Here is a 15,528-nt window from a genome sequence, read left to right as displayed (position 1 = left end):
TCCAGCTTCTTTCTCTCCCTGAGGTACGTGTCCCGCAAACCCTTCCATTACCCTCTTTGTGAAGGGTGTTGAAAACTGTCTTCTTGACAACTGTTCAGTCAGCAGTTTTTCCTATGATTGTGTAGCCTATGACCCAGAGTGAAAGACAGTATAAAAGCTCAGGAAACCTTTGTAGGTGGTTGAGTTAATTAGCTGATTAGAGTGTGACAGCATCAGTGTCAAATAATGAACTTTTTCATAGTATTCTAATTTTCTGAGACATTAAATTTGGGTTTTCTTTATCTGAAAGCCATAATCATCAAAATGACAAGAAACAAATGCTTTAAATATATCACTCTGTATAATGATTTTATAAGAGTTTCACTTTCTGAAATGACAGGTGGAAGATATTGCACTTTTACACAGTATTCAAATTTTTTGAGAACCACCTGTACTTCTACCCATTCATCTGACAGTACAACCTCCTAAATCACAAAGATGACAGAATCTCAAATTATTTTATTATGAAATATTACCAAAAACTGCAAATTCACTTTTTTAACAATCAAGCTTTTGACAGTCACTGCAAAGCTTGGCAATATGATTTACATTTCTGCTAGAAAAAAGAAAAAAAACAATTAATGGTACAGATTTTATTTCACTTCAAGGATGTTCTGTGCAGGCATATATTAGAAAGCTAATCAAAAAGAAATCACAGTTGAACATGTCCTCTCAGCACATCTCAGGCTTCAGTAAATATATCTAGGAATTCTTCTGTGGCACCTTGATTGTCACCTGAAACAAGCAAAATGATGATTTCAGAATGTGCAGAACATTTCCTCATGGATCACTGTTACTGTGAATAAAAAATATCAAGTTTGTGCCATGAAGAATAAGGAAAAAAGAATGAGAATTGACTCAATGAGGGAAAATGAATAACTGCAAATCATGTGTCGTATTAGAGATGCTCATAAACTTGACCCTCCTTTAGACATATCACACACTGACAAAGACTTGGGCAAAAGGCCTTCATCATGGCATTAGATTAAGCCAAAAATAATGTTAATAATCCACAAATGATTCTCCTGTTATTGTCAACATGCAGGGCATATGGAGCCGTTATGATAAACTGTTTAGGTGCATGTCAATACATGTCAAATAGTGCTCTTTAAAGTCATGACATGTTTCTGCTTGTTAAGATGCTCAGTCCGGTTAAATTCATACTTGTTTTTATTGCATGTCAGTGGAGATTGACTAAACTGCTCCACTGCTCTTATCTAGGCTTCAAGCCTGGGTCAACTTTGGTAACATTTGGTTGTGATGTTTTTTTTTCAGGTTAATCTTCCAGCTAGTTTCATTTCAACTTTGTGGACCTGCTGCGAGGACCAGAACTCAGTAACATAATTTATTTTGCACAGTTACAATTATGTTCTGAATTCCAAAGAGAGAAACTGCCAAACATCCACCACCTGTGCCAGATAGAAACAGCTGACACCCTTGAGTCTGGGTTGGACAGATGTGCCAAAATTTTCCCCTTCACTGAGCAGAGGAATGGGGGGTTCAAAACCGCAGGTTCAGGGACCCAGGTCAATTCATTGAGCTGACGCAACATGACCTAAGCTAGCAGTGGCTTGTCTTAATTTGTCCAAGGCTGTTTTCAGACATATGAACCTGCTGGACCTCAATGCCTCCCCTTTCTACCCTCTTCCAAACTTTCCCTGACACTTCATACAGGCATTCAGAATAACAAAAAAAACTTAGTTGAACTTTCAGAGAGAAACACTGAATACAGCTTATGTTAAATGCTTAATCAGCTCTGAACCTTAAGTCCTAGTTCCTTTGTAAATTCCTCTTCAATTTGCTTGATTTCATGTTTGTTTAAATTACTTTCTTGCTGGAATTTGTTAATCATTAAAACACAGTGTGATTACTAAAAAGATTTAATAAGTAGCTGCTCAATTGCTACAATTATTAACTCACCATTTATGAGTCTTTATCTATTCTCTACATTTTGGTCAACCCTGTGCTTCATTTGTTAGCTGTGAGTCTATCCTTCCCTCGCACCAATTCAGACTTATTGCACTGATTTTTAGCTTTTAGGATGTGAGGTATGTGTTGGGTAATTACCGTTTTAATTTCTGTGTAGGCTTCCAGTCCATACTCGCCCAACTCTCTGCCATTACCTGAGGCCTTGTAGCCTCCAAATGGAGCCTGGGTTCCAAACACATTGTAACAGTTTATCCTGTAGAGAGAGGGGAAAAAAAGTCACTTTAATTACATTTTATAAATACCTCTGCAGTAGAAGCAGTTGCATCAAATTTCACCTAAACTTAACAGCAAGTTAAAGTATTCATTCCTGAGGTACCTTGGTCCACTCAAGTCTATTTTGTTGGCTGTAATATGTAAGCATGCACCATACCAAATCAGGCTGAGCTCTGAAATTTGACCGGGCCAATGAAACCTATTGGTGTCATTGTTCTCCTGAAGACTAAGTTTGTGTCGAGCTTCAGCTGGCTGACAGGGCCAATACTGTTTAGATACGGTTTCAGAATCAGAATCAGAATCAGAATCAGAAAAGCTTTATTGCCAAGTACGTTTTTGGACATACAAGGAATTTGTTTTGGCGTAGTCGGTGCAATACAATACAAATTAAACAGTATAAACATATCTACAATATAATATAAATATATGTGCACAGTTTTAAGTGAGTGAGAGTAAATATAGAGCAGTATAAGATGCAAGAGCAATACAACAGTGCAGGTGATCATTGTACAAGTAAAGCAGGAGTCCAAGCTGAACGTTAATGTAACGCATAGAGTTACAGGTTACAGGTCAGCAAAAAAAGGGGGGGTGTGGGGGAAAGGGACAGTGTCAGGGTGGTTTCCGGGCTTTGTTAACCAGGCTGGTGGCAGATGGGAAAAAACTGTTCTTGTGGCGTGAGGTTTTGGTCCGGATGGACCGCAGCCTCCTGCCAGAGGGGAGAGTCTCAAAGAGTCTGTGACCGGGGTGGGAGGGATCAGCCAGAATCTTCCCTGCCCGCTTCAGGGTCCTGGAGGTGTACAGTTCCTGGAGCGACAGTAGACTGCAGCCAATCACCTTCTCAGCAGACCGAATGACACGCTGCAGCCTGCCCTTATCCTTGGCTGTAGCAGCGGCGTACCAGATGGTGATGGAGGAGGTGAGGATGGACTCAATGATGGCTGTGTAGAAGTGCACCATCATAGTCTTTGGCAGGTTGAATTTCTTCAGCTGCCGCAGGAAGAACATCCTCTGCTGGGCTTTCTTGATGAGGGAGTTGATGTTTGGCTCCCACTTGAGATCCTGGGAGATGATGGTTCCCAGGAAGCGGAAAGATTCCACAGTGTCAATTGTGGAGTCACAGAGGGTGATGGGGGCAGGTGGGGCTGGGTTCTGCCTGAAGTCCACAACCATCTCCACTGTCTTTAGAGCGTTGAGCTCAAGGTTGTTCTGGCTGCACCAGTCCAACAGATGGTCCACCTCCCATCTGTACGCGGACTCGTCACCATCAGAGATGAGTCCAATCAGGGTGGTGTCGTCCGCAAACGTCAGAAGCTTGACAGACTGGTGACTGGAGGTGCAGCTGTTGGTGTACAGGGAGAAGAGCAGAGGAGAGAGAACACAGCCTTGGGGGGAACCGGTGCTGATGGTCAGGGAGTCAGAGACGTGCTTCCCCAGCCTCGCGCGCTGCTTCCTGTCAGACAGGAAGTCAGTGATCCACCTGCAGGTGGAGTCGGGCACACTCAGCTGGGAGAGCTTCTCCTGTAGCAGAACTGGGACGATGGTGTTGAAGGCAGAGCTGAAATCCACAAACAGGATCCTGGCGTAGGTTCCTGTGGAGTCCAGGTGCCGGAGGATGAAGTGAAGGGCTAAGTTGACTGCATCATCTACAGACCTGTTGGCTCTGTAGGCAAACTGCAGGGGGTCCAGGAGGGGGTCGGTGATGTCTTTTAGGTGTGTTTATGTTTGATTTATTTCAATGAACGCTAGAAGCTTTAAAATAACTATCGTTTACTAAATACACTAGAAACATTTACTGTTTTACAGACCATCTTTGGTCTCTGTAAATTGAAAATGCCACATGCAAACAATGTGGGTTACATTGATAACTGGCGAACATTTTGGGGAAAACCTGGTCTGATCCGGAGAGACGGCATCCATCCCACTTTGGATGGAGCTGCTCTTCTTTCTAGGAATCTGGCTGAATTTATTAGTTCTCCAAAACTCTGACAACCCAGGGTTCAGACCAGGAAGCAGGGTTGTAGTTTAACACTCCTCTCTGCAGCTTCTGTACTGCTACCCACCCATTACCCTATTAAGACAGTGTCTCGCTCACGGCCAAAATTGAATAGATTAAAAAATAATCTAAAAGGAGGAAATCAGGAAAATCTAATAAAAATAAACACAACTCAGACTGAAAAGAAAAATAAAACAATTAAATGTGGCTTACTGAACATAAGATCTCTCTCTTCAAAGACTTTGCTAGTTAGTGACCTGATTTGTGACAATCAGATTAATTTATTTTGCCTCACAGAAACCTGACTGCTGCAAAGGATTATGTTATTATAAATGAGTCAACTCCTACTAATTATTAAAATTTTCACATTCCTCGAATTACTGGGCGAAGAGGAGGAGTAGCAACTATCTTTCAGTCTGATTTATTGATTAGTCACAGACCAATCAATAGCTACAACTCTTTTGAATATTTAATCCTTAGTTTTCCTCATCCAAGTTGCAAAGCACTAAAACCTCTTCTGTTTGTTGTTTTGTACCGTCCACCAGGCCCTTATTCTCAATTTTTAGATCAGTTTTCTGACCTTTTATCTGATTTAGTGTTAAATACAGATAAAGTTATTATAGTGGGGGATTTTAACAGTAAAGACATAACAATATTCTCTCATAAGCCTGTCCTGTCTGACCATTTCTTAATAACCTTTGAGTTTAATTTAACCGAGTACTCCACACCTGAAAGAAAATTTCATTATAGTAGATCATTATCAGATGATGCTGTAACAACCTTTAAAGAATCTGTTCCACTTTTAATTTCCTCATTATCACTGAAAAACACAGTGGAGGGCAATAATTTTGTTTCTGCCCCTTCACAAATTGATTCTCTTGTTCATAGTGTTTCTTCATCATTGCATGATGCATTAGACAAAGCAGCCCCCTTCAAAAAGAAACTAATCATTAATAGGAGGCTAGCTCCTTGGTTTAATTCAGAGCTGCGTACTTTAAAGCACAATGTTAGAAAATTGGAGAGAAAATGGCGCTCTACACACCTAGAAGATTCCTACTTAATCTGGAAAAATAGCCTACTGTTGTATGAAGACACTTCACCAAGCTAGAACAGATTATTTCTCATCATTAATAGAAGAGAACAAGAATAATCCTAGGTTTCTCTTTAGTACAGTTGCTAAACTTACACAGAGGGCAATAATTTTGTTTCTGCCCCTTCACAAATTGATTCTCTTGTTCATAGTGTTACTTCATCATTGCGTGGTGCATTAGACAATGCAGCCCCCTTAAAAAAAAAGAAGGTAATTATTCATTGGAGGCTAGCTCCCTGGTTTAATTCAGAGCTGCGTACTTTAAAGCACGTTAGAAAATTTGAGAGAAAATGGCACAGTTGCTAAACTTACACAGAGTCATAGCTCTTTTGAGCCATCCATTCCCTTAGCTCTCAGCAGCCATGACTTTATGGGATTCTTCTTAAATAAAATTGATTCTATTAAAAAGAAAATCTTTGACATACTCTCGAAGAGGATTACTTCATCCTCAGCAAGTGAGACAACATTGGAAGTAACTGTAGAACCTGATCTGTGTTTGGACTGTTTTGATCCAGTGGAGCTTCCTGAGTTATCAGAAATATTAGCTTCATCTAAACCTTCAACTTGTATGTTTGACCCAATCCAAACCAAATTATTTAAGGAAGTGTTCCCTCTGATTACCAGCCCCATTTTAGATATGATTAATTTATCCTTAGTAAATGGATCAGAACCACAGGCTTTTAAGGTAGCTGTAATTAAACCTTTACTTAAGAAACCTTCGCTTGATCGAGATGATTTAATAAATTACAGACCTATATCCAATCTTCCATTCTTATCTAAAATTCTTGAGAAAATAGTTGCTAATCAAATGTGTGAACATTTACACAGCAATTACCTGTTTGAAGAGTTTCAGTCAGGTTTCAGAGCTCATAATTGAATTGAATTGAATAGCACTGAAACAGCTCTGCTGAAAGTCACTAATGATATTCTTATGGCCTCAGATAATGGACTTGTGTCTGTTCTGGTTCTGTTAGATCTCAGTGCTGCATTTGATCCAGTCGATCATAATATTCTCTTAGAAAGGCTGGAATTTGCTGTAGGGATCATGGGAACAGCACTAGGCTGGTTTAAATCTTATCTGTCTGACAGATTCCAGTTTGTTCATGTAGATGATAAATCATCTTTAAACTCCAGGGTTAATTGTGGAGTACCACAGGGCTCAGTACTTGGGCCAATTCTCTTTACTATATATATGCTTCCAATAGGCATAGGATACATTTTCACTGTTACGCTGATGATACTCAGCTTTACTTATCCATAAGTCCTGATGAGCCCAACCAGTTAGACAGACTACAAGCAGGTCTTGAAGATATAACAACTTGGATGACGTTAAATGTTTTGCTTCTAAATTCAGACAAGACAGAAGTTGTCGTCTTTGGACCGGAGTCTTTAAAAAAGAAACTGCTTAGTCAATCACTTAACCTGGATGGCATTAAATTGACCTCTGATAATAAGGTAAAAAACCTTGGTGTTATTTCTGACCAGGACATGTCATTTAAATCCCATATTAAACAAGTTTCTAGGATTTCCTTCTTTCATCTCCGGAACATTGACAAAATTAGAAATATCCTATCTAGGAGTGACGCTGAAAAACTAGTCCATGCATTCGTTACTTCAAGGCTGGACTATTGTAATTCTTTACTATCAGGATGTCCACAAAATGCAGTTAAAAGCCTTCAGCTGATTCAAAATGCTGCAGCAAGAGTTCTGATGAAAATTAAAAAGAGAGATCATATTTCTCCTATTTTAGCTTCCCTTCATTGGCTCCCTGTTAAGTCCAGAATAGAATTTAAAATTCTCCTCCTCACATATAAAGCCCTTAATGATCTAGCTCCATCATACATCAGAGATCTGATTGTTCCATATGTTCCTAACAGAGCACTTCGTTCTCAGACTGCAGGTTTACTGGTGGTTCCTACAGTCTCTAGAAGTAGAATGGGAGGCAGATCCTTTAATTATCAGGCTCCTCTCCTGTGGAACCAGCTCCCAGTTTTAGTCCGTGAGGCAGACATCCTGTCTACTTTTAAGGCTAGGCTTAAAATGTACCTTTTTGATAAAGCTTATAGTTAGAGTGGTTTAGATTATCCTGAGCTATCTTCCTTATTTTTTTACCTCCGTCTTCTTCCCTCCCTGTTGGTTGGAGTAAGGGGGAGTCAGGTTTAGCCTAAACCGGCTCAGTTATGGTTGAGGTGCAAACACACCCTCCATTTCTGCTACCTGTATGACCCCTTCTCTTTTCTAATGGTTATAATTAGTCTGACAGAGAGAGGTATCCCGATCATTGTGGTTTTTAGTATAACAATGACCATCAGTGGGACCCTTTGTGAAGTGCCTTGAGACGACATTGTTGTAAATAAGCGTCGTTTAACTAAATAATCTGAACTGAAACTATCTGTGTAGTTATGCTAATATAGGCTTAGGCTGCTGGAGGACATAATGACCACTTTCACCCTCTTCGCTACATTCTCATACTACTCTCCAATTTTGCATTGTTTGCTGTTATTTCAGCTTTAAACTTTGTTCTCTCTTTTCTCTTCCTAGAAGCTACACCTGGCCTGGCTCTGTGTCTACCTGTGACACCTTTCTGGAGAGGGGAATCGTCCGAGCTTCTGCTGGCAACAACTTAATGCTCACCCTCTACCGATGATCCACATAGCCCTGTCTTTCAGTGTTTAACCCTTTCTCTCTCCTAGACATGGCTACTGACTGAGCTTTTACTGTGACTAACTCTATGTTCTTTCTTTCAGACTCTAACCTTGAAAACTGGCTCAGAGTTTATCTGTTCTTTCTTTCTAGGTGAAACGACTAAAGGAGCCACATCCATTAACATTTACTTTTCCTTCCCATAGAAAGTACTCCTGGATCAGTGCTCCTGTGTTCTCTTTGTGTCTCTGCTCTGTTCTCTCAAACCCCCAGTCGGTCGTGGCAGATGGCCGCTCACACTGAGCCTGGTTCTGCTGGAGGTTTCTTCCTGTTAAAAGGGAGTTTTTCCTCTCCACTGTCGCTACATGCATGCTCAGTATGAGGGATTGCTGCAAAGTCAACGCCAGTGACTGTCCACTGTCTCTACATGCTCATCCAGGAGGAGTGAATGCTGCAAGTCACTGACTGGATGCAATCTGCTGGGTTTCCTTTAGATAGAAAAACTTTTTATCCAATTTGAATAAAAAGCTAACTCCAACTGCACTGTTCAATTGTTAGGATTAATTGGAATGTATGAACCTGACTGTTGTGAAGAGCCTTGAGACGACATGTGTTGTGAATTGGCGTTATATAAATAAACTGAATTGAATTGAATTTTGTCAATCTGCCAATCACTTGAGGAAGATTTTAATCAATAAGGTGAAAATGGAAAGTTTGAAAAATGCTGGTGCGTCACATTTTCAAAACAAATCCAGGATTACATATATACAGGGGTTGGACAATGAAACTGAAACACCTGGTTTTAGACCACAATAATTTATTAGTATGGTGTAGGGCCTCCTTTTGCGGCCAATACAGCGTCAATTCGTCTTGGGAATGACATATACAAGTCCTGCACAGTGGTCAGAGGGATTTTAAGCCATTCTTCTTGCAGGATAGTGGCCAGGTCACTACGTGATACTAGTGGAGGAAAACGTTTCCTGACTCGCTCCTCCAAAACACCCCAAAGTGGCTCAATAATATTTAGATCTGGTGACTGTGCAGGCCATGGGAGATGTTCAACTTTACTTTCATGTTCATCAAACCAATCTTTCACCAGTCTTGCTGTGTGTATTGGTGCATTGTCATCCTGATACACGGCACCGCCTTCAGGATACAATGTTTGAACCATTGGATGCACATGGTCCTCAAGAATGGTTCAGTAGTCCTTGGCAGTGACGTGCCCATCTAGCACAAGTATTGGGCCAAGGGAATGCCATGATATGGCAGCCCAAACCATCACTGATCCACCCCCATGCTTTACTCTGGGCATGCAACAGTCTGGGTGGTACGCTTCTTTGGGGCTTCTCCACACCGTAACTCTCCTGGATGTGGGGAAAACAGTAAAGGTGGACTCATCAGAGAACAATACATGTTTCACATTGTCCACAGCCCAAGATTTGCGCTCCTTGCACCATTGAAACCAACGTTTGGCATTGGCATGAGTGACCAAAGGTTTGGCTATAGCAGCCCGGCCGTGTATATTGACCCTGTGGAGCTCCTAATGGACGGTTCTGGTGGAAACAGGGGAGTTGAGGTGCACGTTTAATTCTGCCGTGATTTGGGCAGCCGTGGTTTTATGTTTTTTGGATACAATCCGGGTTAGCACCAGAACATCCCTTTCAGACAGCTTCCTCTTACGTCCACAGTTAATCCTGTTGGATGTGGTTCGTCCTTCTTGGTGGTATGCTGACATCACCCTGGATACCGTGGCTCTTGATACATCACAAAGACTTGCTGTCTTGGTCACAGCAAGATGTGCACCAACAATTTGTCCTCTTTTGAACTCTGGTATGTCACCAATAATGTTGTGTGCATTTCAATATTTTGAGCAAAACTGTGCTCTTACCCTGCTAATTGAACCTTCACACTCTGCTCTTACTGGTGCAATGTGCAATCAATGAAGACTGGCTACCAGGCTGGTCCAATTTAGTCATGAAACCTCCCACACTAAAATGACAGGTGTTTCACTTTCAATGTCCAACCCCTGTATATATAGAGTGACATCCAAGTGCAACTGTATTAAATGACAAATTAGGACTAAAACATGTTGAAACATTCACAGTAACTTTGCATTAAGTAAGGCTCCATGTTACAATGCAAACAATTTAGCACTTCTGGTCAAATTCATCCATTTACATAAAGGTATAGTCTGTACACTAATATCTATGAGGGGGTATGCAGGATTTAAACCAACAACTATCTGATAGCTGCCCACCCCCCCTCCACAAAAACCAAAATATATAAATAAAATATTTAAGGTTGGCATACCAGACTGTGCCAGCCCTGAGACCACTGGACACATAGTTGGCTTTGTCAATGTTATTTGTGAAAACCGAAGCTGCCAGTCCATATTTAGTGTCATTGGCTCTGGTTATAACCTCCTCCAGCGTTTTAAACTTAAAGATCTGCATCACTGGACCGAAGATCTAGAAGACATCAGAAGAGACTCCATGAATCTGAAAATGCTTACAGAAATAAAAGCTTTACTACAGTTCTCTATGAAAAGTCATGAAAGTAAAGCATAATATAGCATTAATGAGTCATGGATACAGGTTCCTAAATCTTTAAAGAACAGATCTGAAAATATCTAAGAGTTGGTAGTGTCTGGACAAAGACCACAGTTAAAGGCCTGGCTGAAGGAACACATATTCAGTGTCTGGCCAGTCAGATTTGATCTGTTGTAGATAACAACAATTTCATGTTTTGAAAGAGTAGAATTGAAATATTGATGTTTGGTGAATCAGTAGAGAATATATAGTTTATCACAGATACAGGTCTAAATTTAATTGGAGTATAAAGCTGAGATTGCTGCATCACCAAGTCACTAAATGTCAACTATTGTGTTCCTCACATGCAGAGTTGGTGAAAGAGAGGGTAGGGATTTGAGAAACACTTTCAAGCACACCAGTGGCAGCGCTTGAAAATAGATCTGCTTGCCTGCCTATCAAACATTTTCATGTACATCTAAGGAGATCATAAAGATCTCAGGAAAATGTAAGACTGGGAAAACATTGAGAAAAGTACATTGACTTAACCATTCACAACACTCTACCTCCTCCTTGGCAATGGTCATGTTGTCCTGGACATCTCCAAACACTGTAGGCTGTATGAAGTAGCCTCTGTCTGCAGCCACTCCCCCTCCACACATCAGCTTGGCACCTTCTCTCTTCCCACTACTGATGTAGCCAAGGATCTTGTTGAACTGCTCCTGATCCACCTGGAAGGTGTCACAGAAGGAACAGTGTCAATTCCATGCCATCTGTGGACTCCTATGTATGTAATGTACTTATAAAGTCAGTGTGAGAAACGACAAGAGTTAGGGGACTGAGTTTGTTCTACCTGAGGGCCCTGCTCAGTGTTAAAGTCAAACGGGTCTCCCACAACTCTTCTTTTAGCACGTTCCACACTGCGCTCCACAAACTCATCGTAGACATCTGCCTGGACGAAGAGTCGCGAGCCAGCACAGCAACACTGGCCTTGATTGAAAAAAAGGCCCATGTGGGACTGCTCCACAGCATTTTCCACTGAGAAAAAAAAGAAAAGATCTTTAGACAACACTATTACAACAGGCATGCAGTGTGCAAAAATATCAGTCTTTAAAAAAAAAAAAATTAATAAAACAAAAGTGAGGATGTTTCCAATTTAATGGTTTAAGAATGTAGTGGGGGTACACTTAAGAGCATAACAAAACTCATTTAAGCATGTTTATTTAGAACCGGAAGAGTCTGAGGAGTAAAGCTTTATTAAAACAAAGACCTCTTAAAATAAAAAAAAGATATTTGATAAGATAAGAGCAGTGCTTCGCAGGAAGCCACTAAAGTACTCTTAAAACAGGCCTGATTAAATATAAATCCATTGTCGATTTATGTGGCTGTAATATTGGGTGATACGGCAGTTGGCAGTGGTGCCAGGTTCGAGGCACTTTAAAGGGGTAATTAAGTCAGGTTCAGTGTAAAAGTCATAGACATTCAGTATTTATCTCTGGGGGTCCAAGTTAGGGGCTATCTGATTGGGTCCACATTCAAAATAGGTTTCTGCCAAGGTAAAACAGCTACAATTTCAAATGTTTTCATGGAATGATAAAACATCATTTAACAGATTATTTTGCTTTCAAGGAAGCAAAATAAAGTGGTTTTAATTCTAATATTGCAACCTCTTTTCTTATCCGTTTCACTGGGGGCATTACAGGAAACAGACTGGATCAACACAGTCTTCAGTGTAAATGACAGTCCAATGCTCAACTGACAATGTTGGAAAAATGTATACAAAAATGTTTCATAGCTTGGAAAGTTATAACATTTGAGACTGGAGTCATTTTCAGACTGCAGAAACCCACGTTGGGTGACCTGTTCCTAACTTTATACTCTGATTGACCCGAGTTTTGAGAAATGGTAGGAAACCAATTTCTGATAGCCCCCCCAATCTCAAACAAAAAAAGATTCTAACTATATCTTTAGTAATGAGGTTCTTATCGACAACTCAACAATCAAAGGTGGAGATAGCATGAAGAACAGAAAACTGGATTTGACTGCACTGTTTGATAATTAGGATTGACTGGAATGTATGTAACTGACTTCAAATCTGTGTGATTCAATTGAATTGACTTTGTAAAGTGCCATGGGACATCATGTGTTATGAATTGATGCTATATAAATAAACTCAATTGAACTGAATTGAAATGACAATGCTAGACTCACACAAAGACCAAAATGACAGGATGCTGAGTGCAAAGAATACATACAATTGGCATCAGACAAAACGATGTTTGGACTCTTCCCTCCCAATTCCAATGTAACTTTCTTCAGGTTACTACTGCCTGCAGCCTGTTGGATCAGGTGACCCACCTGACAGAAAATGGAGAGCTTGACACACTCAGTTCAGACAAAATCGATTTAGTGATGAAAACATACAAACAAAAAACGTTCATTAGACATCGGTCTATAAAAAGAACTGCTGAAGTCAGGCCAGCTGAAAGCTAATGGAAAACTATTCAAGAGTGATATGTTGAAATAATGAGAATAAAGATGCGTTTATCTGCGTGTATTTATCTGCATGTAGAGGGTGTAAATGACCTCTGACCAGTCAGGATGGTTTTTATTGCCAGGTGTGAACATTCCTACAAAAAGCTGTACACCTCAACATAGCACTGGGGTTCCATTAGTGCCAGATCTGAAAAGGACCTTCAAACGGATGTACCTCTGTGGATCCAGTAAAGGCCACTTTGTCAACATCCATGTGCTTTGCAATGGCTGCACCAGCTGTTGGTCCCATTCCAGGCAAGATATTCACCACGCCTTCAGGAAAACCTACCTGCACACAAAGGATCAAAAACACAAATTCATTACCACTTGCATTTATTCTTTTCTATTCAGAAAAGAAAAGGTGAGACAAAAAACAAAGACTTAAAAGGTACAATCTTTAAGCTGTGTTCAGGTTAATTTGTATGCACTCAGCAACTTCTTTTTTACAGTGACTGTAAAACAATAAAAGGCAGAATACCTCTTTAATAAGACTGGCCACATAGAGTGCTGTGAGTGGTGTTTGCTCAGCAACTTTCATCACCACAGTATTACCAGTCGCCAAGGCCGGCCCAAGTTTCCAGGCCTGCATTACCAGAGGGAAGTTCCACTGCATCAAAGAAGAAAAATACAAAGCACATTATGGTATTCCTCAAATTACAGTTCTGTAATGTCATCGTTTGCCTCATGTATAAACTTCACTGCTTCTAATGCAACCACATGCAGACATGTTTCTGCTTTAATGCTGCAATCATAGGCATCTAGATGATCTTTGCTAAGAGCACCAATTTATCTTACTGACAAATGTATTGGTACCTTTACAATTCACTGAAACAATGCTTTATTTCTCCTGGTAAGGGACTAAATTAAAAGTAACTAATATACATCTGCATCCCTTAGCATGTGAGAGTAGGCAAGGTGGAGAAAATGAAGGATTTGCTGTTTATTTCAGGAAGATATGGCAAGATGGTATGGGCAGACGTAAATAAAAAACTATAAACCAAGGCATTATAGTCTATTTCAATGTTTTCCGCCTTTCAGCCATGTAAAACGAGAGAAAAAAAATCAACTGGGCATCCATGTACGTATAGAATAAGAATTGACATGTCAGTCGTTTAATCTGTAAATATATACTGCTCAAGAAAATAAAGGGAACACTCAAATAACACATCCTAGATCTGAATGAATGAAATATTCTCATTGAATACTTTGTTCTGTACAAAGTTGAATGTGCTGACAACAAAATCATGGCAAGCAGACATGACTCTTATACTTGGACACAAAAGTGACTACGATCATGCCGATCATATTCAACAAAGTTAAGTAATGATTTTGCTGTTTGTGTATCCAGCATTCATTCCTAAAAGGGGTGTAATAGCCCCAATCGAAGCAGATTTCTCCCCACGGCCTGGAAAAGAAGGTATCGGGACCGCCACAGCATAGCACCCCTTCCTGCGTGCATGCCCAGGTAACGAGAGCAACCCCCACTGAAGGAGCCGAACGTTCCTTTGTTGTACAGTCCAGCCGGGCCAGCTAAAAAGCCGACCCCCTTACAGCTATTGAGATTAGCTGCAATGCTAATGTCCACACATGGATGACTGGACAGTTTCGCTTCCCTGAACTCGTCGCCCAGAAACCTTGTCCTCAGCACGGCTTATGTAAGAGGTATTGTTTGGGCAGAGAAGATTAGTTTTAGAGTTAAATAATATAAATAATGTTCGTTTAATGACGTTTGTTTTTGTTTGTGTTGAGAAAATTTAGCTAAGTGCTAGCAGACTAGCTGCTCAGTTAATGATGTGTTGTGTTTTTAAAGTAAGGGCTTAAAGGGTGGTTTTTATACACAGATAGGCCATAACGCGCTGTCAATGCCGATGCATTTTGATAATTTTATTGCTGGTATTTTAAAGATACATGTTCGACTTTAAAGAGCTATGGGCTTTCTTTTCTTAGCTTCAACAGCCAATGGCTAAGGTAACATGACTTATTAAGAGTCATGTCTATTAAGACTCATTTATCCAGAAAGGTTGTTTGTTTTCCAGTCTAGGAAAATAATATTTCCCTAAATATTATTTTACTAAATATGATAGCTAATTAAACAGCATTGGACCTAATTTATCCAGAAAGGTTTTGTTTTATTCAAAATAATGTTTCCTTAAATGTTATTTTAATATTTCCTTCATAATATTTCTTTAAATATTATTGTATTAAATAAAGGCAGGTAATTAAATTAAACCATTGATAATTAGTCATCCAGAAGGTTGGGTTTATTCAGCAAATCATTCTTTAAAATATTATTTTATTAAAATGTTTTATCTGATCTTGGTTCTCAAATATAAATGACATTGAATGGTAATGTTGCATCACTTTATCGGTCATGGCTTTTAACCATCTTTGATTCACTTGTTTGTATGGCCTTCTTTATTCTCTCATTCTGCTTGGCAGTTTAGTTGTATTGTCATAGCATAGCAAAGAGTTTGTTGATTGAAATATGTTTGACTTTA

The 15,528-nt window shown here is 39.9% G+C and overlaps 1 protein-coding gene across 2 annotated transcripts in view; it reads right to left on the bottom strand.

Moving 5' to 3' along the window:
• Positions 1–483: 483 nt before the first annotated feature.
• LOC124866243 (aldehyde dehydrogenase, mitochondrial-like) overlaps positions 484–15,528 on the bottom strand; it is a 59,564-nt gene continuing 44,519 nt past the window's right edge. The window contains exons 6-13 of one of the 2 annotated variants that reach the window (XM_047361937.1): positions 13,509–13,637; positions 13,206–13,319; positions 12,751–12,871; positions 11,349–11,533; positions 11,062–11,226; positions 10,278–10,435; positions 2,107–2,221; positions 484–774 (exon numbers count right to left, since the gene is read on the bottom strand). In XM_047361937.1, coding sequence (XP_047217893.1) covers positions 742–774; positions 2,107–2,221; positions 10,278–10,435; positions 11,062–11,226; positions 11,349–11,533; positions 12,751–12,871; positions 13,206–13,319; positions 13,509–13,637 — 1,020 coding nt within the window. In that variant the 3' untranslated portion in view covers positions 484–741. The remainder of the gene's footprint in view (positions 775–2,106; positions 2,222–10,277; positions 10,436–11,061; positions 11,227–11,348; positions 11,534–12,750; positions 12,872–13,205; positions 13,320–13,508; positions 13,638–15,528) is intronic. The other variant, XM_047361938.1, reaches the window with a different exon arrangement.

The sequence above is a fragment of the Girardinichthys multiradiatus genome, chromosome 3 (genome assembly GCF_021462225.1).
Source record: "Girardinichthys multiradiatus isolate DD_20200921_A chromosome 3, DD_fGirMul_XY1, whole genome shotgun sequence".
Classification (NCBI taxonomy): Eukaryota; Metazoa; Chordata; class Actinopteri; order Cyprinodontiformes; family Goodeidae; genus Girardinichthys; species Girardinichthys multiradiatus.
The sequence above is the reverse complement of the archived record's forward strand: the minus strand, read 5'-3'. Positions and strand labels throughout refer to the sequence as shown.